Source organism: Zalophus californianus, chromosome 4 (assembly GCF_009762305.2).
Source record: "Zalophus californianus isolate mZalCal1 chromosome 4, mZalCal1.pri.v2, whole genome shotgun sequence".
In the NCBI taxonomy this organism is placed as follows: Eukaryota; Metazoa; Chordata; class Mammalia; order Carnivora; family Otariidae; genus Zalophus; species Zalophus californianus.
In genome coordinates, this window is record NC_045598.1 from 85,821,050 (window position 1) to 85,847,214 (window position 26,165).

At 36.1% G+C, this 26,165-nt stretch overlaps 1 protein-coding gene and 1 pseudogene across 3 annotated transcripts in view; both read right to left on the reverse strand.

Annotated features, from left to right (window-relative positions):
* Positions 1-12,130: 12,130 nt before the first annotated feature.
* OLFM3 (olfactomedin 3) overlaps positions 12,131-26,165 on the reverse strand; it is a 194,816-nt gene continuing 180,781 nt past the window's right edge. For all 3 annotated transcript variants that reach the window (XM_027579489.2, XM_027579498.2, XM_027579505.2), the window contains 2 exons: positions 19,692-19,798; positions 12,131-18,594 (listed from right to left, as the gene is read on the reverse strand). In XM_027579489.2, coding sequence (XP_027435290.1) covers positions 17,917-18,594; positions 19,692-19,798 — 785 coding nt within the window. In that variant the 3' untranslated portion in view covers positions 12,131-17,916. The remainder of the gene's footprint in view (positions 18,595-19,691; positions 19,799-26,165) is intronic.
* Positions 25,068-25,503, reverse strand: LOC113914364 (annotated as a pseudogene).

A 26,165-nucleotide genomic window follows, 5' to 3' on the forward strand; every position in this document is an offset into this window, starting at 1 on the left:
CACAAGCAGGGGGGGAGGGGGTGGGAGAGGGAGAAACAGGCTTCCTGCTGAGCAGATACCCTGACGTGGTGGGCCTCGATTCCAGGACCCTGGGATCATGACCTGAGCCGAAGGCAGATGCTTAACGACTGAGCCACCCAGGCGCCTCATGCTTGTAGTCTTTTAATCACAGATATTTTTGAATCTGGATTTAATAGTAAAAAATTGCAGCTGGAGAGTAAAGAAGTTATATAGTGTCACTGAATGTCAGAGCTAGGACTCAGTTTCAGATCTCTTGATTTATAATATGAATGAAATATCTGCTACGTGATATTGCTCCCTTTTGAAAGTTGAGATCGAGTGTGTTTTGAACCCACTAAAGGAGGAATAGGCTTCAGATGAGGAGTTTTCTAGGGTTGGAGTGGCAGTTGTGTTGGTGCGTGGGTCTGGGTAGGGGTACATTGTTTGATAAGTGGAACTTCAGTTAAAATTGAACAGTGAACCACAGAATTAACCTCATTTTAAGGAAACAGAGATTTTATTTATTTGAGAGAGAGAGTGTGTGAGAGAGAGAAAGCATGAGCAGGGGGAGCAGCAGAGGGAGAAGCAGGCTCCCCCTCTGAGCAGGTGACCCATCCCGTGGGGCTCCATCCCAGGACCCTGAGGTCATGACCTGAGCTGAAGGCAGACCCTTAATGGACTGAGTCACCCAGATGCCCTAAGGAAATAAAGATTTAAAAAATTTTTACATGTGTATATATGTCATGTCCTTCCTGATCAGGGTCATCTCTGTGTGTGGCTTCCTAGTCATAGCAATAGGTCTTTCCTTCTGTTTTATTAACAAAGATGGAAATTACTTGTTATTGACTGAATTGTAGCCTCTCGAAATTCATAGCTGAAGCCTTCACCTCCAGTGTGACTGTATTTGGAGATGGGGTCTTGAAGGTTAAATGAGGTCCTAAGGGATGGGCCCTAATTTGAAAAGACTGATGTCCTTATAAGGAGAGGAAGAGACATCAGATATCTCTGTGTGCACGTAGAGAAAAGTCCATGTGAGGACATAACAAGAGAGCAGCCATTTGCAAGCTAAGGAGAGAGGCATCGCTAAAACACAACTCTGTTGGCACCTTGTTCTTGGACTCCTAGCCTCCAGAACTGTGGGAAAATAAATTTCTGTTATTTAAGCCACCCAATCTGTGCTATTCTATCATGGCAGCTGAAGCTCATACCTTACTTAGCAGTGAGAAATAGCATAACTTGAGGCGTCTGGGTGGCTCAGTTGGTTAAGTGTCTGACTCTTGATTTTGGCTCAGGTCATGATTTTGGGGTTGTGAGAACAAGCCCCACGCCAGGCTTTACACTGGGCATGGAGCCTGCTTGAGATTCTCTCTCTCTCCCTCTCTGCCTACCCTGTGTGTGTGTACTTTCTCTCCCTCTTTCTTTCTCTCTCTCTCTAAAAAAAAAAAAAAATAGGATCTCTTGATTCTATCCCTTTGACCTTATTGATCTCAAAATCTACACATTATGGGCCTAGATGAGACTGGAAGTTACTTTTTTCCAAATGGATTTTTCTAAAAATATTATTTTTGAAAGGGCTTAAAGGCTCATCGTTTGAGAGGTTAGAAAGCAATGGTAAGAAAAACTGCCTTGCGACAAAGATGGGATGATTCTATATAGTAATTTAATATGATGATGGACTTTTTGCCCTTGAAGATGTCTAAATATTCATCCCTTGGATAATGACTACTTCCTGGTATATTTTAACTTTGTTTGCTCAACACACCTCTTAAATTCATGTATGGCGTGTACTGTGACTAACGCAAACAGAGCAACCATCAGATCTATTTCATTAAGAGAAGATTAGGTGGAGATTCTGAAAATTTCCCATGAAACTTTGATGCACAATTCATTCCTTAATTAAAAGCAAACAGTGTTGCTTTCTGGGATTAGACCACCTAATTATGTAAAAAGAAAAAAAAAAAGAGAGAGCGAGAATATGTTGATAAAGAGTGTTTGAGTAAAAATGAAAGAAAATGCAACCAAACTTTGCCCTAAATGAATGCCATTCCAGAAAGTATGAGGCAAGAATGAAAATCAAAAACATTTTTTTAATAATCTGTGGGTCAGAAAGTTCTAACTCATGAAGAATAAAAATCACCAATGCTCCAGCAACAGGCTGGAGTTGAGCTGATAAGCTGACCTAAGAAAAAGTGCAGAGGCTGAGAGACTCTTGCTTCAGACTATAAAGAACAGTCTGCCCAAGATTTCCGGGTTTATTCTGACCTCCACTGCTAACTCGCTGTGTAACCACAGGCAAGTGAGTTAATCTTTCTGTGACTTCATTTGTGCCTTTGTCAAATGGAAATAATAACACCTACTTCATGGGAGTATTTGGGAGTTTAATTAAATTAGTGCTTTCAGCTTCTTAAATGAAAGTTGCTATAGAAATGCAAAGCTCAATTATTGAAGTCATTTTTTTTCCTTTTCTTGTAGGGAACATGATGATTGAAACACATTTATTTGAATTGGAAACTTGACTAATTGCCTAAAGAAGCCTTTCCTCATGGCATGTAATACATTGACAATAGGTCAAACAGCTTTATAATAAATTAGATCATAATCTAATTCTTAATTTAACAAAAAATCTAATCTGTGTCAAAAACCAGTTATTTCAGAAATCATTCAATATGTAAAAATTCTTATACTTTGAGGTAATAGCAGTGGAATCTGGCTTATAGTCTGATCTAGGGATGTGGTGTCTCCCACACCACTATTTATAGGGTTGATTGAATTTGCCAGCAATATTTGTGGTGAATTGATTAGTTTTTGCTTTCCGGTTTAAACAGACAAAAAACCAGTGCTGTTTAAGAGAGGAGGGTGCCAACTCTTTGAAGAGAGGAAATTTCCACCAGAAAAACAATTTGATAAAATAGTCTTGTTTGGGGTGTGACCATGTGAGCAAGTAGCTCACTGGTAGAAAAGAGGTCAAGGAATCGAGAGGCTCTGGTATTGGAAGATTATCTAGAGTGGTAGTGTTGGAGAGAGTGGTGATGAGCCAGGATGCAAAATTCTGAAAACAAGAAGTGAGATCTGAAGGTCTATAGATGATTCTATAAAGAAGCTTAATGAGTGGTAAGGTCTGATGACAAGAGATTCAAAACTGAGTCATGGCACCATTAGGATCGATCGCAAATGAGTCGTAACGAGGAGCAGAGAGTACCCAAACTCACCTCCGCGCTTGGGCATAGGAGGGTCTCTGGGAGAGGAAATAGCCCTCTGTTGAAAGGGGTAGTTGTGTCCTTCAGGGAGAGCTAGCTTTCCATTAGACTCAGCAGAGGTTCTCAGCTGAGAGCGCTGATCATATACTAGAATCTTCTCTGGAACTTTAAAATCAATACTGCTGCTGGGCCCCATTTCCAGACCAATCAAATCAAATTTATGGGGATGGATCCCAGAGAACAGACTGAAAAATCAAACAAAACCCCAAATACCTCTCTGAGATACTGAGCTGGGTTTAAGAACTAGTACTGGAGACAGGTTTCAGTTAGATCAAGAAGGGGAATGGCACATTGAGAGGAGAGGTTAGAAAGGTAGGGGATTTGGGGGCACCTGAGTGGTTCAGATAGTTAGGCATCTGCCTTTGGCTTAGGTCATGATCCTGGGGTCCTGGGATCGAGCCCCACGTCGGGCTCCTCGCTCACTGGGGAGCCTGCTTCTCCCTCTCCCCCTGCTCATGCTCTCTCTCTCTTTGTATCTCTTTAATCTTTTAATCCTTTTAATCTTAATCTTCTAAAGATTAAAAAAATCTTTAGTAAAAAAAAAGAAAGGTAGGGGATTTTGCTTAGATGGATTTTGAATTCTAGGGGACACTCAGTGGGAGTGAGAAGTCTGAAAGTCCTGGGATTCCTGGACTGTATCGATGACCACAGGCTGTGAATGTTGGACAGTGGGGTGGGCAGGCAGGGAGTGAGTCCTTGCCGGGTGCATGCAGAGTAGTCTGGCTTCCCTTTGACTCTTCACCATTAGGCACAAGGAGAATAGGGGAGAGAAAAACTTTATTCTTAGTAAGCAAAGCTCCTTTTGACCACTGCCAGTGGGACTAGTGATGAGTACAAACACAATCCAGACTCTTTTTATTTACTTTGCTTTATTTCTAATTCTTTTTGGATAGATACCCAAATATCAGCCTTGTTATCTATCTCTCTTTTCTTTAAATTAGCATTGATTAATATGCCTTATAAACATTGTGAATTCTTGTTTCATGGTCATTTTTTTAGGCTTAGAAAACCTGTGTCTCATGCAGGTGGGCACCTTAGGCTTTAATGAATGAGGATTCAGTAGTAGCCAGTTTATGGATTGGCATTCAATAAAAGTGAAATCATCTTGACACAGTCTGTGTGTTAATGATAGAAGCATGTGTCTCTGCAGGGGACTAAAACTCAGCATGATTCTTCTGAGGATTAAATTCTGCAGTCTGGCCACTTGAATATCCGTAAATTGCTGGTAATATGAGACTACAACTTCTGTGGCTCCGAAAGAGTAAGTTATAGAAAGAAAAATCTACATCAACATCAACTGAAGACTATATGGTTTGATTTGAGAATCTGGGAAGTCAGTAAAGTGAACATAGCATTTACATGTAGAGGATAACTTTTTGGAACTTAACTTTTCTTATCCCCTTTTTATGCTCTAGTACTTTTGTGGCATTTAGGGAAAACAGAACTTACACAGAATGGAAACATCAGCAAATGGCCCAGTACATCCAATGTAATCAGAATAAATGCCTATGTCATATACACCACTGTAAACTTTATGCCTTTTTTTAAAAAAGACTCTATTTATTTATTTGACAGAGAGAGAGAGCACAAGTAGGCAGAGAGGCAGGCAGAGGGAGAGGGAGAAGCAGGCTCCCCACCAAGCAGGTATCCTGATGCAGGGCTTGATCCCAGGACCCTGGGATCATGACCTGAGCCGAAGGCAGCTGCTTAACCAACTGAGCCACCCAGGCGCCCCAACTTTATGCCTTCTTTACCTGACTGTATTCTTCAGACCATCACATCACTCTCACAAGGCATTTATCTCCTTTTTTTTTTTTGGTTGAAGCAGTGGGTGTAGGCAAAGCTCTGCAGGATGTTCTGGGGACACTCTAAAGGCAAGATACTTACGACTGCAACAGATGTTGCTGATTTTTAGGGAAATGCTGACTTTATATTGTGAATCTCTATCCCTTTTAGGGAAAAATAAGGAATTTCCAATTGCCTGCTAGCTATAAGAACAGAAGGGCTAAACAGCCTAGCTACAAAAATGGAACACTAAAATTCTGACAAGGAAAAAAAAATGACGACATCTCTGTTCTTATTAGGAAGCAAATTTCTCTCTCAATAGTTCATTATTTGGTTATGGCTTTGCAGGTATGATTAAAGGAAGAGGTAGAAATTTAACCCTTAATTCAAAATACTTATTTAAAACAAAACAAAAAGGCTGATCACAAAAGCGGGAACAAACACAATCTTCCCTACTATTGTCAGTCTAGCATTGTTATTAGTAGTAGGAGTTGTGGGAATTGTTATAGGAAGTCCAATAACCTAAATTTCTCCTATTGCCTTTTTTTCCCTCTTCCTTTCTTCATTACACATTCTGATTTGAACTGGCCTCCTCTGTTTTGGGGGAGCTGAAATATAGGGTTCCAGGAAGCTCTCACTGGATGCTTTGAAATCAGTCTAAAGGATAGCCTAGGGAGGTTAAGGTCCTTAAGTAGGAATTTCAGTGTAGTCCACACCTATTTATGCTATAATAAATACGTCAATTTCTTTTCCCTCTGTTTCTCAGGACCATTAGAAGTTATATCATTCCTCCAGAGTAACATACCCAGTAGGCGTTCATGCAGTGAAATGTTAGTTCATATATGGGGTTTATTTGAAGAGACTTTATAGCATCATTAGTCAGCTCTAGAGAGGTTGGTCTAACAGAACAGCTTACACATATTTGGGAAAGTGATTAATTGGACTATAGGCTCAGTGGCAAGATTTTAAGTCTTTTTTTTTTAAAGATTTTATTTATTTATTTATTTGAAAGAGAGAGAGAGAGAGAGCACACAAGTGGGCAGAGGGGCAGAGGCAGAGGGAGAAGCAGGCTTCCCGCTGAGCAGGGAGCCCGACGTGGGGCTCGATCCCAGGACCCTGGGACCATGACCTGAGCCGAAGACAGACGCTCAACCGACTGAGCCCCCCAGGTGCCCCAAGTCTGTTTGTTTTATAAACATGTGAGCTGGTACTTCCCTGAAAATCATTTCACCAATACCACTATATACTTCTGCAGAGACAAAAACCACGTTTCCTTACAAATTTCTCTGACTCCTGTTCTCTATTACTTTTTCCCCCTTTTTTAGTTGTAGTTAACAGACAATATTACATTAGTTTCAGGTGTACAACATAGTGATTTGACAAGTCTGTATATGTTATGCTGTGCTCATCACGAGTGTAGTTACCATCTGTCACCATACAACACTATTGTAATACCATTGACTATATTCTCTATGTTGTACCTTTAATCACGGCATCTTATTCCATAAGAGGAAGTCTGTATCTCCTACTCCCCTTCACACGTTTTGCCCGTTCCCCTGCCCCACTTCTGGCAGCTACTAGTTTTCTGTATTTATGGGTTTATTTCTGCTTTTTGTTTCTTTGTTTTGTTTTTTAGGTTTCTCATATAAGTGAAATCATGTGGTCTTTGTCTTTCTCTGTCTGACTCATTTCCCTTAGCATTATACCCTCCATGTTGTTGTAAATGGCAATATCTCATTCTTTTTATGGGTGAATAGTGTTTCATTGTATTTGTATGTATGCACGCGTGCGCGCGCACACACACACACACACCACATCTTCTTTGTTTATCGATGGACACTTGGGTTGCTTCCAATATATATAGGGGTGCATATATTGTAACTATATTGGCTATCGTAAATAATGCTGCAATATATATAGGGGTGCATATAGTTTTTTGAATTAGTGTTTTTGTTTTCTTTTTTTTTTTAGAGATTTTATTTATTTATTTGACACACACAGAGAGAGAGCGCACAAGCAGGGGGAGCAGCAGAGGGAGAGGGAGAAGCAGGCTTCCTGCCGAGCAAGGAGCCTAATGCAGGGCCAATCCCAGGACCCTGGGATCATGACCTGAGCCGAAGGCAGATGCTTAACTGACTGAGCCACCCAAGTGCCCCAGTGTTTTAATTTTCTTTGGGTATATGCCCAGTAGTAGAATTATTGGATCATATGGTATTTATATTTTTAATGTTTGAGGAACCTCTGTACTGTTTTTTTACAGTGGCTGCAATAATTTATATTCCACCAATAATACATGAGGATTCCCTTTTCTCCACATCCTCATCCACACTTGAACACTTGTTATTTCTTATCTTTTTGATTCTTGCCATTCTGACAGGTGTAGGGTGGTATCTCATCATGGTTTTGATTTACCTTTTGCGGATGATTAGTGATGTTGAGCATTTTTTCACCTGTCTGTTGGCCATCTGTATGTCTTTTTTGGGGAAATGCCTTTTCAGGTCCTCTGTCCCTTTTTTCATCAGATTATTTGGATTTTTTTTTTTTTTTTGGTGTTGAATTGTAATAAGTTCTTTATATGTTTTGGATATTAACCCCTTATCAGATATATCATTTGCAAATATCTTCTCTCATTCAGTAGGTTGCCTTTTCACTTTGTTGACTGTTCATTTTACTGTGCAGAAGCTTTTAATTTTGCTATAGTCCCAACAGTTTATTTTTACTTTTGTTTCCCTTGCATCAGGAGACATATCTAGAAAAATATTTCTATGGCCGATTTCAAAGAAATTATTGCCTATATTTTCTTTTAGGAGTTTTATGGTTTCATGTCTCACATTTAGGTCTTTAACTTATTTTGAGTTAATTTATTTTATTTTTTTAAAGATTTATGTATTTATTTTTTAGAGAGAGAGAGAGCTAGTGTACCCAGAGGGGCAGAGGGAGAGGGAGTTGGGGAGAGAGACTCTCAAGTAGACTCCACACTGAGCGTGGAGCCCTACACGGGGCCCAGTCTCATGATCCTGAGATCATGTCCTGAGCCAAAATCGAGAGTTGGACACTTAACATATTGAGCCACGCAGGCGTCCCTTGAGTTTATTTTTGAATATGGTGTAAGAACGTGGTCCAGTTTCATTCTCTTGCATGTGACTGTATAGTTTTCCCAGCACCATTTATTGAAGAGACTTTTTTTTCATTGTATATTCTTGCCTCCTTTGTTGTAGCTTAAATGACCATATAAGTGTACATTTATTTCTGGGCTCTCTATCCTGTTCTACTCATCCATGTGTCTGTTTTTGTGTCCATGCCATACCGTTTTGATTACTACAGCTTTGTAGTATAGCTTGAAAACTGTGTTCTCCCTTACTTTTTAATATTGACGATTCTCTTTATGGAATTATGTGGACTGAGTGGGCTCTACATTTGGCCTAGAAACATAAGCAAAGATTCTGAAGGTAAGAGAGGAAAGAGGACCTTCAAAATGTGGATATAAGCTTGGAGGAAAGAAAAGTAATATTATGTATGTGGATAAGGAAGAGGGCTTTATGACTGGATTAGAGGAAGTATGTTGGGTATTAATAGAAAATAAAGCTATAAATGTCAGGTGTATTCAGTCAGAACAGCCTGAAATTGATGTAATGGGAAGCAGAAAACTATGGTTTGCGAAACAACAGGGAATGTCATAATGTTTCATCAAGATGAACCTGACAGAAGAATGCAGATTAGATTTTGTGAGGACGGTTGGAGACAGAGATACCTGACAGCAGAATTTTGTAGTACCTTTTGTAGGTAGAAGATGGGGAGACCTTGTATCACTTGTGGCACGGGGGTGAGTCAGGGAGGTGGAGGAAAAAATCATTTGAAAGAAGGAACAACAGATTTTTATATTTTAGTGAGTTTGACTATAGGGATGAAGGTAATGGAAGAATTAATGATGTCTAAAACAGTGATATTGGTGAAATGTAATGGTTTGACTGGTCAAGCCAGCAACATAGAGAACCTAGAGTTTACCAGGGAATACTATGCTAATATAGATGACATTTATGACCTCAAGAGCTCATAGTGCAGGATGGAAGGCAGAAAAGGAAATGAATACTTATTTGTAGGAAAAGTACCATAATTGAGGCAAGTATAAGATAATATGACAGTACAAAAAGAGATCAGGGAGCATAGCTGAGGGAACAATTAGGAAAACTTTCTCAAAGAAGCAAGTTCTTAAGCTCATCTTTGAAACACAGGCAGGAATAAATCACATAAGAAAGACACTACATATATTGCTATAGGTAGAAGGAATAGCAGGAGAGGAATGATGAGCAGTGAAACCTAAGTGTTTATTTCTTGAGCTAAATTATGGGTGGCTGTATTGTTGTGTTGAGGAAAGTAGACTTTATTGTCTAGGGAAACTAAGGTAGGAAAGATTAGCTCACTTATGGTTATGCTATCTTTAAGTTAAGGGAGTATTTGTGTATAGGTGTCACTTAGCTAGAAATTCTCACCTTGGAGGTATGAAATGGACTTAGAAGTCATTCAGTAAGCTGAAACCATGTGAGAGGGTGAGTTCTTAAAAGAAGTGTGAAGAGGAAAGAACCATGGATTTCAAACTGAGTTGTGTAAGTGGGGGGATAGCCTGAGATAGGTAGCAAGTTTTAGTCTTAATTGGCTATATAAACAGTATGAAATGTTTGTCTTAGCTTTTATATAATATAGGTAATTCTCTAGAAACTACTTGAAAGCTTTTGGAAAGTGAATTAGTAAACTTTCGTTTTTGTCTTTCCTTTCCTTCTTGTATTTTACCTTTCAATCTGAGCTATACAAGGATCTGAGTCCCAGTTCATCCATAGCCTTTATTGATCATTTACAATAACAGATAGGAGAAAGAGCTTGGGGACCATCTGGTTAAGTGGTTTTCAACTTCTTTTTTTAAACAACAAAAAAGGTTTTCTGGCAATAAAACCTAAACATAGGAACATTTTAAAAGGTAGATAAAAGTGAAGTTCTTTATTGGAAGTGGTGAGTGAGGGTTGTGGTTCATTTTCCCACCTCAATTAAGTTTGTCTGTTTTTTCATGGTAGACTTGGAAGGATCCCTATAGAAACCTCAAGCTCTAAAGGGCAGCTTTTGAAAACTGCTGATAGAGCCTCGTGCTTTCATTTACAAAACCAAGAAATTTTCTCAAAGGCATATACTTAAACCTAACTTCGGAACTAATATTCTGCCTCTGCAAGAGTTGCTTGCAGTAGATGAATAACCCATCTTCACTAATGCTACTCAGAAGGCATTACAAGTTGCATTTACTTAGACTCACAGGCAAATTAATGACCGTCAGATTTCTTATTGGTGCGTCCTTTGAAAACACAGGATAAGGAAGGAGGGGTAACACGTGAAGAGGGGAGGAATGGCTCCTTTGCTTTTCCCTGGCCTGGTAGCACATGCCCTTTTGAGAAAACCCTGTTGTGCCAAAGACAGAGTCTTTACTTACAGGAAAAATAAAGGCAAAATAAGAAATAAAGAAGTTGAGTGGGTGAAAACTTAAATGTTTTTTTCCTTTTAAAAATGAGTGTGAAGGGGAGAAATAAGGCAAATAATGAGGGTAGCCCTTTTAAGGTATTTTGTCCTGTAATAAAATTCTATATCATGGAGAGAAAATTCACTCAAGGGAGTAAATTAAGCCATTTTTATCTTCTTTACACTTCCTGTATTTAAAATCTTACTTTAGTAAGAGATGGGGATTTATTTCCAATAAAACAAATTTGGAAAAGTTAATTTCTCATGATGTTCTCAGAATGGAACAAAGTTTTTAGTGTTTTTAGATATGAGAAGATACTCCATCTTATACTTCTTTGGTTATTAACATTTACTGTGGGATTATTCTGTGTTAGAAACTGCCAGGATATATAAGGAAAATAATTAATTGCACCTACTCTTGAGAAGTCCATACTAACTTGGAGGAAACAAATAATGTGATGTGCTAATTTCAGTAATACAAGATTAATACTTTGGGAACACAAAAGGATGACTTTTTTATAGACTTCAGAAATAAGGTAATATTTTAAGTGAATTCTAAATGATGAATAGGAATTTAATGAAAGGGAGTAAGAAGTCAGTCCTGACTGTGGATTATGAAGGAAGGTATAAACTTTACCCTTTAATCTGACTTGCAAAATGAGGGGCTTGCTCGGTCAGGGAGCACTTCACAAAGCCATAGCTGATGGAGGTAACCCTTGGCCAAAGCAAAAGGTAAAACTGATTATATAGGAGAGGAATCAGGTCAATATTCAAAAGAAACGTTTCCAAATAGGGCACCCAATTCTGAGTATAGAAATGGAGATGAGAGGGTTGATTGAAGAGAGCTAGGAAACACTGAGTGGACCAAACAAATTGGAAGGTAATTGTTGAGAACAAACATCTGAAATAGGCACTGATTCAGATTTTAGACATGTTTAAATTTTGTTGTATTTTGTCTGTCATAGAAATCCCATAATGTGAGGGAAGGTGCATTTAAAGAGCCAAAGATGTGGTAGGAAGCAAGGCTGAGGATGGGATGATGTTTTTGTTAAGTGAGGTAAGAAGGAAAAGCGGGTAGGGTCAGGGGGCAGGTGAGGGAACGATAAGTACTTTGGTTTGGAACATATTAAGTGTTAAGTGCCGTGAAACACTTAAGGAGAAGTATAGACATTGAAACATAAATGTTCTGCTTTCTTATTAGGGATAAAAACGTTTGCCCTCCCTATTCCATAGGGCTGTTGTAAAGCCTTATATGAAAGAATAGAAATGAAATAGCCTTGAAAAATAGAAAACCATGTACAATGGAAAGAGTTCTTTTGGTTATGTTTGTTCAGTGCACATACTCTAAGGAAGAATGGCAGGAAAAGCTAATCACAAATTAATTATGCATTTTAGCCACTTTGCTGGGCCAAACTTTACCTGATGGGCAGGAATATCACCTATATAGAAATTCATTACTTATATAAAGACATGTTCTGTTTCTTTTTCAATGCATACTGCATATTACAAGAGTAGTTTCTAACAGAGTTTAATAAAGACACTGGAGGAGAGAGAATGAAAATACTTCTTTTTATTATTTTTGGTTCACATTGAAGTAGAAGCTAATGAATGTCTTCTCGAGTTCTTTGGTTGGGAGGGGGGAAGAAAACATCTCTGACAGAAGCAGCTTCAACACGTTACTGACTGGAGGTTTTTTTTTTAATAAAAACCTTTTTATTTTTTGTAGTTGTAGATTGCATACGTATCAAAACCAAGGCAAGTGTTATAACCCTTCTTTTTTCACTGTTTCTGTGTTGCCACAGTTGCTAATTTCAGAAGAGGAGTTTGCAGTTGAATTTGATGAAGCACACACCACATCTGCTCAATTTCAGTCAGATTCTAATGGGGCTGCCAAAAGGCTGTGCTAGAATTTTAAGAAAATGTTCTCGAGATTCAAATAATTATAGGAGCCTTATAATAGAGACCCTGGGTCACTGAATCTGGCAAGAAGGTGCTCTAAAGACTGGATCACAGAAAAATAATTAGATTTGGACAAAATATTAAATCCCTTTAAAGTTTTTATAGGGAACAACTTAATCTTGAGTTCTTCTGAGGAAAAAAATTACCAACAATATTAGGGTGTTGATTTTTTTCCTTTCCGAAGCAAGCTGAAGTTCTTGGATTGCAAGACAGATAACAGACGTTCAGTGCTTATCATAAAGATGTTTAGTAAATTTGTGATTAAATTAGATTGCATTGACATTGTGGTGATTTTTGGTCATGGTTCTTTGGGAATGTGACGAAAGCTGTGAATCTTCTACGTGAAAGAATGTACAACCACATATATACACTAAATTTAGCACATATTTTCAGGGTTCAGCCATGCCCAGAAGTATATCCTCAAACTCCAAGTTAAAAAAATAACTTCTGCAATAGAGACATATTAAGAAATATTTGATCCATGGATTTCTAGGAACGTAAAGGAAGATGTTCAGTTTTGTATGTGGATTGGACTTGTGACATTCCATTCTTTGACTGAATTTACCATGGCAGGCTGCTTCTAAGAGAAATCGCCCTTTACTGTTCTCTCTTATACATCACTTCCTACCCCAATCCTGCCCCTAGCAAACATCCACTCACTTTTTATGACTTAAGGTATTTATTTCCTTCACAACAATTAGTACAATTAGAACTTGTTTTTCATTAATATTTTCATTGCAGCCTGTTCTTACTAAAATGTAAGCACATGAAGAAGATCTTATCTGTTAACAGCTGTATCCTTAGCATCTAGAAATTGTCTAGATACATGGTTTTCATCAGGGATTATTTTTTAAATAAATGAATAAATAATGCAGTATTACCTAGCTGGAAAGCCCAGAAACTACATATTGGTAACATATGAATTCATGAAGTTAAGAATTACAATATAGACAAAGAGCTTAGCTGGATATGTTTTACCAAGTTCAGTATGATAAATTTCAGTAACATGCTTAAATTTAAAATGGCTGATGCTTCTTTTTGCTCATTTTTTTGAGGTCTTTTCAAGACCTTTGTCATACAGTATTTATTTTCTGGAAATGTCTGCTGATAATATGATATTTCCAGGTCTGATTGTGGTAGGCAATGATATATTATGGCATTATTTTGGTTGGTTGGTTGGTTATTTATTTATTTATTTATTTATTTATTTATTTATTTTAGAATATGGTGTGAGCTCTTAGAGGCAGACTGTACTGTTGGTAGGGGTGCAACTTTGTACTGAACTGTATTTGTGTGTGTGGTATCAGCAAATTTCTTGTAGCACTAAGTATTCCTGAGAAATTCTCCTTATTTACCACATTGCTCCACATCTCTAATTAGGAATAATGTTTTAAGATGGTTATAGTTATGAAAGGTACTAAGTACTCTTGGCAAGGTACAGTTCTAGGTCCTTATATCATTTTCAGGACATGTTTAATAATAATTTATACTTGTAAAACTTATTTGGCAATCAATGAACTGAGCTTCAAGGGGGATAAGTTTTCTGCCAACCAGTTTGACATTTTGGAGACAAAGCAGAATCCAAACAGGATTAAAATTGCTCTAAGCGTAACGGAACAGGTCACCCAAAAGGGATAAATTGCATAACATAATTTTAAGATGTGAATCTGATACATGAGCTTGATAAAGTCAGTTTGGGAGGCTTTCTTTCTGATTGGTTAAAGGGTAGAGCAGTTTTCTATTAAAGAGATTGTCATCAGTTGAATTCATTATTTCATAGAAAAATAGCTAAAAGATTTTGAAGTTGGTTTTCCTTCCATAAGCTGTTTTCATTGTATTTTTTCTAGTATAAGTTAAATTCAAAACAATATATTTTACAAAGCCCCAGACCTTCTCTGAAGAGTCACTGATTATGAAAAATTATTAGCTTGCTAAGCTTATTTAATTTTAGAACCAGAAACCATTCCATGATCTTGATTTCAGTATGGATATAGCCTACTGAACTGAGTGATATTTAGTGCCTCTGAGACTTTCTAGAAATCAGTGTTTCTCACTATGAGCATTCAGAGATGAAGGTTTTGTGTCATCCTGTAACAGCTAAGTTTTAATTTAATGCTCCCTGCCTATAGTGCTAAGTAGACCACTTTATAGGAGTTCTTCTTGTGATCCACTTATCATGTGATGATGGAGAAGGCTAAGTTAAGATTTGTCTGTAAATGCCCATTCTTTTATAATGCCATAGGAATTCAAGGTGTTCATAAAGGATATAATGGTATCTTCCTGGTCAAGTCAGCAAGATGCCATTTTTAAATTCTGTCTTCAAAAGAAGACAGAATTCAGCTTTTAGAAACTCTGCAATGTCTATTTTTTCATATTTGCTCTAATTTGAAGGAATAGTTTTAATTTTGCTATCAGTTGCATTCAGATTTAGCATTTGGAGAAATGATTTGGTAATCCTGAGTGCTAAGGAGACCAGTAGGGTTTTCTTTTTTTCTTCTTTTTTTTAAATCTATTCTTTAAGGAGAATAAAGCTAAAGGATTATTACATGTAAAAGTTGCCTATGTAGGAAAATAACTTTTATTTTTAGGAGAACATAAGAACAATTTTATATAGTTACATTTAAAAAATAATTCTTCTGTGTGAAAAGTTTATACTTGTAAGTTTGGTAGTGATTTGAAAGACCATTTTCTTATTAGGAATAAATTGTTTCTCAAGACAAGATTTCATTAGAAGGAGTACTATGGATTACAAAGGATGAAATGACTCTGAGTATGGTGATAAAAACCAGAAATTCTGAACTTATGATAAATCTTATCTAATTACTTGTAATGTTACATTTAGGCGTATCGTTATTTTCTCTTTTACCCTACATATTAGTAATGTACTGAAACACTATCATTTTGTGAACTAATAGCTGTAAGTGTAGATAATAAGTATTGTGATTCAAGTGCCACAAATACAAATGTCACACAAACACAATCAGACCATGATCATGTTATTATTTGAATGACATGGAAGTTTGTTAAAGATCTGCTTAATTCAGAAAATACCAGTTGCACAGTTCATTTAGGATTAAGCTTGGATTTCTTTACTGATAGGATTATGTAAATGATTTTAAAGTAGTAAATTATTTCCCTCATAAAATTTATCTGAGATTTAAAAAAAACCCAGTGATTAGAGTAAGTTATTATTTCAGGCACAAAACTGATAATAATTTATTAAGAAAAATGCTTTTAAACTGTAAATGTTTAATGCAAATCACATTTTTAAACTCATGTTACCCCCACTTCTATGACAATAATAAAATCTGTGCTTGCCCTAGCAGCACATACACTAGAAATTGGAAATGGTGATGATACCTTACATAGAAAACAATAAAGTGCTTTACAAGCTGCACATCTCACAAAAAAGCTGTGATCATCCAGGTTTTGAATGTATGTGTTACTATATTACATAATTTTTTTTAAAAAACAAGTAATGAAGACCCAGTTATCCATCAGAGGCCATCTACTTAAAAATTCATTCATTTTTGAAATTAACTTTCTTTCTTCATACAAACTCTTGATATACAAAGTATTGGCTGATTATTTTTGTGGTGTGTGTACAATGACAAGTGAATCCCCTAAGTTTTCTAACTCTCAAAAACAGAGGAGAACTTATATAAACATTTTAGAAGAGCAGACAACATTGCAAAAGGACCCAGAGTGGTCACTAAGTCATGCTAACTTTTTGTAGGCAAAAAAGAAAAGAAGTCTTTGTTTAACAATCTCAAGATTGAGTTATTTAATTCTATGACTTTGACAGTGAGATATTTGAGAATTATGTTTTGTGACATTTGAAATGAATTACTCTTAAGTGTTAGCATTTCTTTACACAATGCTTTATCTGAATTATTATATCCTTACTTTACAAAGGAAATTGTTATTATGTATGTGTGAAACTAAACATTTACCACAATTTAAGTTATACATTATTTGTTATAGAATCTACTTTTTAAATTGTAAAACCCACCCACACTAGTTTCTGTAAAACTGCCTTAGGTAAGTATTCTTAACATATGGAAAGGACATCCAAACTCACCGACATGTTTGATAAATATTGATTATGTGTTTTTGGAGTTATTAAAATAAAATATTCTTAGAGCTTTCTTTTTTGGTTACATTATTTCTGTGCACATTATGAATCAGGGTAACAAGGGTTGCCTTTCTCATCTTGTTTTCTGAATTGGCTTTTGCACATTCAAACTGCACAGACAACTCCCAAGTCTTCCCATCATTTTCTTTTGCACTAATATTGCCACAGAGCTCATAATGTAAATCTAGATGACCTCACAGAAATTTTCTTTTTAAGAGTTTCTATATGTGCTTCATGTACCTTCAGAGTCCTGACACAAGTAATTACATTATTGCAAGTTGTGTGTAAAATTTAAGTTAAAACACTAATATATTTATTTATGAAGAACAAAATTTGGTTGGTTGTATGATAAATGAGTAAAGTCAACTCAAATCCAAAATTTTCTGACTCAGTTGTATCTTTGCAAGCAACAATACGGGTTGCTTTCAGTGACGTGAACAGAGTAACTCATCCGTAGTGAATCAGTTTTAGCATTCAGTGTTAGTGGTCCAGTAAACTTGGGGTACAAAAAATATTCTGTGTAAGGGATTTAGTTTGATTTTTCCTTCTAGCTTATAAATTTAAGTAAAGGGGAAGCCAAGAAGATATTTCTTTCTTGACCATACTTGAAAATTGTCCCATAATAATTACTGAGATTAAACTTCAGTGTATTTTATAAAAAATATTACTTACTTTCACAGAAGTGAAGAGATACAATTGCACAATGGTGGTTACAATGGTAGAAATACATATTGCCAATAAAATGTTAGCAAGAGATTTAAAAATGACTGTACAGCACCGCATCAGAGAATTCTATAACAGCAAAATGAGTAATATATTTTTCCATATAAATAAAATCCTTAAATCTTTTTTTAGAAATAAATGGGAGGAAAGTGCTTTTTTTCTAATTCCTACCAAAATATTTCCTGATGTAGAGCAAAAGACAGTAAAAAATGACAGAATTAAAAAAAAAAGACATTCATGCATTTAAGCCATCATTAGTCTCTGACTCTAATATAAGGCAGATTATTAATCTTTTGCAAAACTATAACTTTAGCCACTTAAGCTCTTTTTAGTGCTTTTCATGACAAGGACATGGTAGGCCCTGCTAATTTAGGAGTTAAGATGTGTTTCCAACATGTTAATTTAGACAGGTTTGGCTGATTTTTGACAAACCAACTTTATAATAAAAAACGCTTTGGAGAAATGATGAAAAGTTATAATAAAGGGAAAACAGAAGGGGTTCTATAGAGTTTATCACAAATGACGCGGTTATGATCAATGAAAACAAATTACATTTGCTTATGTGTCATCCTCTGTCTTAATAATGTGGAAAAGGGTGACATTGAATAGAACCTGGTGACCATTGTTCCAGGCATAAAGAGCTCTATCTCTTGCGTTGTAGTCAAGCATGGATATGTGAAAGTATTGGTTATGAAAGGGAATGTCCGTGTACTCATATGTGGAAGTTTTGGTGGAATATGAATAATACACCTTGGCTCCCGTTAAGTGGGAATTGGTGACATACAGTGTCCCACAAATCATGAAAGATTCCCCTGCACTTCTCTTGGGATAGCCAGTGCTCCAGCTCTTCATCACCTCCAGGGTATCTTGGTTAAGTTGGCTGATGACAATATTGCCAGCATTTTGGTTAGTTGCATACACAGCCCACAGCCCAATCTCATCAGCCATTAGGTCGATGTCAGAGAATCCACCCCATGTATAAGGGTAAACGTTGTGAAAACCAGCATACTCGAGGCTTCGTTGGGCAAGCACTCTCCCCATATCAAAGCTGTATTTGATGATGATGTTACTCTGATATTTGTTAAAATAGAGTGAGCCGTTGTAGACAACATGGTTGGTTCCTGCCCATTTGAAAGGGAGGTTGTATGTCCTTGATTCAGCCCCACTGACAAAGTCTGCGATTGATTTGTACTCACGAACAATTTTATTGTTAGTATAACTGTCCATGTACCAGACCTGAGGAAAAGGGAAAAAAAATAGGAGTGACTAAATTCTGTACTTTTCTGAGAATTCCAAAGTAAAGACAGTGAGAGTCAGCACATTTTAATATCACCGTTCTGAGGATCTGGAAGCCACATTATTTTATTGTTGACCTCCCGCAATGTGATAGCACTGCAGGCAAAAATAGTGGCATTTTCTGTATGGAAAGCAAAAACTCAATTTACTGCCTTGAAGTTGATGTGCTTTCTGTTCTTTTTATGATTTATTTATTTCTTTGACCATTCAGTGCATATCATCGAGTGAACTAAACATGTACCAATGCAAATCACATCACTTTGTTCAGTTGATAGATCAGTGCAATCAGTGATAACTGCAAAAAAAATCACCTTCAGCAAATGTATTCTTTTGCTCTGAAAAATATATCATCTAATTTTATTCATTTATTTCTCCTTTATGGGTACCATAGAAACTTATAGTAACGCTTGTTCATTGGATCAGCTTATAGGTGCAGCTGCTTTTTAGTGTAACCATTTTATTAATTTGCCACTAGTCTCATTTGCATGTAACCCTTGAGAATCTTAATGTAAACTGGGTTTTGTAATAGATCATAAATAGCTCTATGTCAAGTTTCCAGTATATTGATTTACATAATACAGGCATTGCCAACTTATGAAAATACACTCCAAAAGTTTCGGTACTATTTACTTTAAAATTACCTCTAGATTCCAGGGATATTTCAACTTGTTAGTGAATTGGTTGCTCTTGAGTTTTTCACTTAGTGTTTTTCATTTTTTTTTCCTCACACTAAGGAGCAGGTTTTAGAAGGAGTATATAGAGAATTTTGTATACTTGTAATTAGCTCTTTATTGGCATAAAACAAGACTAAAACTAATAAAAATGGGACTTGCTTTACTGGTAAATTATAAGATGGAATATTTTACTAAAATAAGGTTGCTTTGGCTATGTAAATATTATCAAGTTGAGAATACTTGCAAACAACGTAATACTTTTAAAGTTGAAACTAATATTCCTAAAGAAAATTAATAATTCAATAGACATAAAGTGCAAATAAAACATGATTCTAAGCAAAGGTGTTTGTGGAAGCAACATACTCTATTATTTTTTTCAGATGCTAAAGGGTCTGTCATCCAAGCGCCAAATCGGGTTCCAGATGTCTTGACTGTAATTGGGCCTGTGATTTTCATCAATTTGCCACATGCTGAAATTAGAGAAACATAAACATGTTGGGTGAACATGACCAATGATTGCAACACACAGACTTATACCAAAGTCAAACTAATACCATACTCATACCATACTCAAGAGCAAAGAAAGGGATCCTGAAATAAAGCAAATCCATGAGATTAATATCACATATTCTGAATGAATGATCATTCATATTGGGTGCTGTGCATTTAACTGTAATTTGAACCATGAGTAGCTGCTTTTTCAATGCTCTAAATCTAAAGAGTGGGAGTTTTAAAATAGGAAATGATTTGTACAGTCTGGAAAGAAAGTGTGAGGGAAGTCATTATCATTATACCAATTTAGCAGCTGCTTCATTTACGTAAAGAAGTCAGAGAAATTAAACAAATTGACCATGGGCCTGTTTACCTGATCACCAGCTTTCCTACCTTTCCCCCTCCCCTATCGCTTGAAACCTCGGACAACTTATATTAAGCCAGAAAGAACTCTATAAGCTGACTTTAAGTATGGGTGAATGAGCAGCTCCTGTGAAAGATATCTTTATAGAAGACAGCAATAAAAATTCAATCACAGTCTACCTGAAAGAGGTAGAGTTTTGAAGGGTAAATGCCTTACACAGATAGCAGGGCCTGATACGGTAGCCGTTGAAGGTGCAAACAAAAAAATTCCAAAAAACTCAAGCCCTCAAGACCCTGTAGACACAAGCAGTGAAAGATGTAGAGTATCAGTCAATGCAGTACATGATGAAAAATTAATGACTTTCTTGAAAAATTGTAACATTCTTATCACCATAGCTGCGAGATTTTAGGAAACGCTCAGACTTCATAAATGCCAAAACCTAAGCCAAACAGAAACCCAGGCATTTTCTAAGATTTTAAACTGCAAAAATTAAAAGTGACTTATACACATTGTAAAAGGCAATATGAGTACCTATAAATGTTGGCCTTTAGTCTCTACAAAGGAATACCTTTCCCATCCATTTATGCCCTCTTCTTTCCCCCTTATGTTCTTTTTTTTTCCTTTGCTTAATTTTTTTTGTTCTGTTTGTTCAGTGTTTCTTCCATTTTCTGCCTATCCTTAGAGTTTATAAATTTCTAGTTAGTTCCTGTTCCCGTGTATTTGAAAGATAAAGAACAGATCCCCAAAGCAAATCAAGGACATTACTAACTGTAGTTTGTAGCTTATTTTGACTCCTTTTTCTTGATATGTGTTCCTCATAAGAATAATTTGTAACTGGTAAAATACTAGCTGTTCAGTTAGGAAGATGATGGATGATAACATTATATTTCATACTATTATTTCAGTGATAACTACAAATTTAGTAATCTCTAGCACTTCATGAAACCTGAATGGAATACATTTTTCTCCTTTCGTGAAAGAAATTAGATATGATGGCATTTTAATATATTTTATATAAATGAATTACTTTATAATGTCCTCATGCCTGATAAACTAGGCAAATAATTAAAAAGACTTTATGGCATTACCTGTATTGAATAGCAAAACACTGGGCTAAACCAATTTAGAATATATCAACTCAACTTGGTATAAACATATGGACAACACATGGGCAAGTACTATCAATTTGAACTAGGCAAAAGCAAATACATTCTGAATGAATCTCATTGAGTATATTCTTTGCACAATAAGTGAAAGTAATATGATCCTTAATGATGTCCTACATAAATATTTCTAAGTTCATAGATTATAAATGCATGAAAATTTCAAGAGAATTGAAATAAATAGGAAGATGTCCCATCCCCTGAAAAAACACAAAACATGTTTCCCCCCCTTAGGCATGAATAATAAATTCTTTTGTTAAAATACAAATAGCAAAATAAGGTAAAATATGAAAAGGTAACTATGGCTTAATATGATGGACTAATAATACATGTGTTTATCTCCTTTTTTCCTAAGATCTAATTAAAATGATAGTAAAGGAGTAAAACATGGGTGGAAAAGCCTAAAGCAAAGAGAGTGGCATGAGAGTCATCAGTAGAGAAGAAAGTTTAAATAATTTCTAGAAGGCAGAAGGTAGTAGAGTGGTAATTAAAGATGTAGAATAAGATAAGATGCATCAGTGTGTCTAAGCAGAAGAGGCAATTGCTAAGGAGGGAGCTGCTCTGAAGAAGAGAAGGGACTCACAAACATAGTTACTGTAAGGGTCCTGGGAGCGATATAGGGCATTGAAAGCATGCCTGAAAAGCAGTCAATCCTGTCTTCATCCCTAGATCCAGGACCCCAGGAGGCAGCTTTAAAAAAAATCTACAAATCTGTGTTAAATACTTGAAAAGGATCAGGGCAACTAATGTCGGCTTTGGAGCTCCAGAACAAAGGCTCCTGCATTCTGACATTGGTAGCCTCCTGCCTTACTCATTAGGGAATAAAGTGGCAAGCCCTACCTAAATACATAGTTTCCAAGCAGATTTATTGTTCAGATCTTTAAAAATGAGTGGATAACCAAGGATTAGCATGTGTTTTCAAAAAGCTTACAATGAGAATGACTAAAGTAAAAGTGCAGAGAAAACAGACCCTGTAAGAAGAGAGAGAATACAGAGCAGAAGAGATACTAAGATACTAAGATCTTTAGAAAGTTTTGTAGATTGTAGACCGTTCACTGTAAAAGGAAAACACAAAAGAGCTACTAGAAGTTAAAAATATGATTACATTTTAAAAAAATGGGTTGGAAGATAAGGAGCTATCCTAAAAATTAAAACAAAAAGATAGACATGAATATAGAAAAAATGTAGATGCATGTAGGATCAACGGTGAAAGGAGAGGAAAAGAGTAAATTATCAAAGAAATTCTCCAGGATTTTTTCCCCCAGTTACAAAACCTAAATACAGGTATCCTCTGCCCTTCAAAAGTGAGAGTGGTGCAACCAAGCTCCTTTCCTGGGAACCATACTCAGAATCTCAGCGTCAAGCTGCTGTAGCTTTGAACTGTGACTGTGAGCACCGGTGCTTTATCTGGATTTATTTTGTGTATTTGTTAGCAAGATGTGTCCTAACGTATCAGAAAAGTCTGAAAGAGGTTATTTTTTGGGTCTGGAAATGCTCAAGAAATTTTCCATAGAAAGTAATGGTTACTGCTTCTTTAATTTGCACCATTTTGGCTTCTGAAAGTTTTCATAAGAATGCTCTACTCTCATATAATGGGGGAAACCTGTGTTCATACTACAAGGGCGTGCTATAATGAATGAAAAAAGATTTAGTCTTAGAAAATTACTGTGAAGTTTTAGAAGATTAATAATAAAGGGAAGAACATGGAATTTTTAAGACAAAGAATGTGAGTTGGTCACATGCAAACAGGTTATATATACTTATATATAAGTGGGCTTATAAATACTGGATTCTGGAAGACAATAATCAGTGCCTTTATATTTAGGGGGGAAAATTAGAGGAAGCTATACTAGGAATATTGTCTCACATGTAAACTTTCCAAAGTTTACCTACAATGTACTTTTTCTTAAGAAGTTACCTGAGCATATATTGTAGCAAAATAAACAGTAAACCAAGACAGGGGAAGACATGAAATAGGGAAAACAGTAACTTCTTGTCCCAGAATGACAACTGCACAGTAGACCTTGAGAGCAATTAGTCCACAATGGACAGACATGTGCAGGAGGGAGGTCTCAGAAATAAAAGGCATTGATCTATGGAAATACTATATGAGATCCTCTCTAAGAAACACTGAGTATGGTAAAGTCAATTATTGAAGTACAAACATAAGAGGAAAATTCATTTGAACTTAACTCTAGAAATTTTCCCTTTTGAATGGCACAGATGATATGAAGTTGGACTCAGAGAAAAGGAATTCATCAGAGTCCAGCACTTAGCTCCTGAAGAACAACATGAGCATTGTGATAATCATGAAAACATTTATGTTTAACTTGGGGAAGCAGCCCGTAAACTAATTACAGAATACTTAACAGATATTTAATCTACTCTGTGATTATAGAAACAACAAAATGTTTCCAACCATGATAACATAGAAGAATAGGTAAAATCCACACTATGAAAGAATTAAAAATTAGGAGAAGAGATGAAAGAAAGATGGAGGTGTAACTGACATCATATTTAAAAATAGTGTTAAGAGAGCTTTCCTGTAGTTGATGAAAAAAATAATAAAGACTTCAATCTGAGGTGTGAAATTACAAAGTCGATAAGGGTTGAGCTGTATTATGAGGAGACAAGGAAGTGCCTTTGGCTAAGTGACTTAAGTCTGCATTTTGCTGAGCAGAAAGTCAGTAAACAATGTCCAAAATTGATACCCCCCTAAAAAGTGGAAAAATAAGCATATTTTTAGAGATATAGATTTAACCACCTGAAGCCCTAACATTAAACTTAAATGTGGTTACCTCTGGAGAAGGAGACTTCCTTTTTATTCTAAGTCCTTTTTATTCTCAGCATATAATTTTCTAGTCATGTGCATACAATATTTGAATTATAATTTTATTTTATCTTTTTAAAGATTATTTATTTGTCAGAGAGAGAGAGCAAGAGAGAAAGCGCACAAGCAGGGGGAGCGGCAGGCAGAGGGAGAAGCAGGCTCACCACTGAGCAAGGAGCCCAATGTGGGACTCAATGCCAGGACCCTGGGATCATGACCTGAGCCGAAGGCAGATGCTTAACCGACTGAGCCATACAGGCGTCCTTAAATTATAATTTTAAAAGCTAAAATAGTTGCAAAAATTTAATATTAGCCATTAAATTTAAAAAGCAAAAATCACGTTTGTGTGTTGCCTATTGAAAAATAATTTCCACGTTTTTAAATGCTGTGCTTCCTTGCAGGTCTAGGAAGTAGGTGAAAGACTATTTCAATTAAAGATTGAAATAGTCTCCAGAAATGAAAGCTGGGAGTATTCTGAATTTTAATTTGGCTTTAGTCCTATAAGGACTAGATTGAAATTATGTTCTTTAAATAAACTTCCATCTCTGTCTTATAGTTGACATGGCAATCTCTTTCCCTTTAATTATTTCAACCTTAAAACAATTAGAATCCTTACTATGAATTACATTTATCAGTTATTTCATAGAGATGTTAAGAAAAGCTAATAGGTGATTACATTTGTTAGTACATGTGTAGGAGCTATACTAAGAGATATTATGCATGTGATTCAAGTAGAAATGCTGTGCATTTTATTTCAAAATAGTGACTATGACCTAGGAAAAATATGACCCACTTTGCATAGGATGAAAAATTAGCCTAAATTTAGTCTTGAACAATACCTCATTTTTATTTTTTAACAGTTTTTATTGAAAGTTGTATATAACATTACTTTATTCCTGCATCTTCTCAATTGTTTCTTCCTTATATTTGCCCTTTTCTTTTTTTTACTTGGTGAGATTTGGCTTTATGTTCAAGGATCTTTTGGTGGTCTTTATCCAGTTTTTGTTTACTGATAACCATCTTGCTAGGGTGGATGCCCACATGGGTAGTTGTGTCATTTGCTTTCTCCCACTGTACTCATTCAATGTAGGTGACATCTTTTGTCCTGTAAACCTGGGCTACTTTGCAAATTTGCTGACCTTTGTAGTGTCCTCCACCCAACCTGCGCTTTATCATCTTTTTGTATGGGCATGCACTAAACATTGTACTCCTGCCTGAGCTTTTGGAAAGAGAAGACATACTCTTCCTGTAGATGTGAGAAGGTGCATGAAAATGCCTTTTATGGTTCTTGCTCTAGTCAGAAATCACAAAGGGACTGAATTTCATTTTGGCCACTGGCACTTCAATGATAGCCACAAAAGGAAAGATTGAACATGTCTTTTAAAGATGAATGAGCTTTTGGAAAAAAGATACCTGGAATCTCAGAAGTCAGTTAAAACTAGTTCTGGATATAGATCAATATAACATCTCAATATGAAATGTAAACACAATGGAGTGTTCATTTCCATAACACTTTCTGTTCAGAGGAAATGACGAAATGGAAACACAGGAAGAAATTATAGTGACCTCAAGTTGTTTTGGTACTGAAAGTGAATGGAGATTTTGTAGTTATGGAGTTAACACTTTAGACGGCCAGACTCTACAATTAAAACTCAAAATGAAATTTTTAACCTTCTTCATCAGCAAAGTCAGATCCTCTAACATAGGTAGCCTCTATTGCCTCAAGACTGAAGCACAGTTTGGATAAAGCAAGAAGACACAAAGCCCATATTTGCCTCAGATAAGTGCATGTTTCACGTGTTGATTCATTTTATGGGTGTGAATGAGTTTCTGGACTCAGTTTATGTAACATAACTTTAATATAAATTGAATTGGATGGATTAGTTAAAGCCTGTACAAGAACTATATTTAGGACTAGGAATTGTGCCATGAATCTCATATAATCAACATTTCCAAAAACTGACAGCACATCAGTCGCTTGAGGTGCC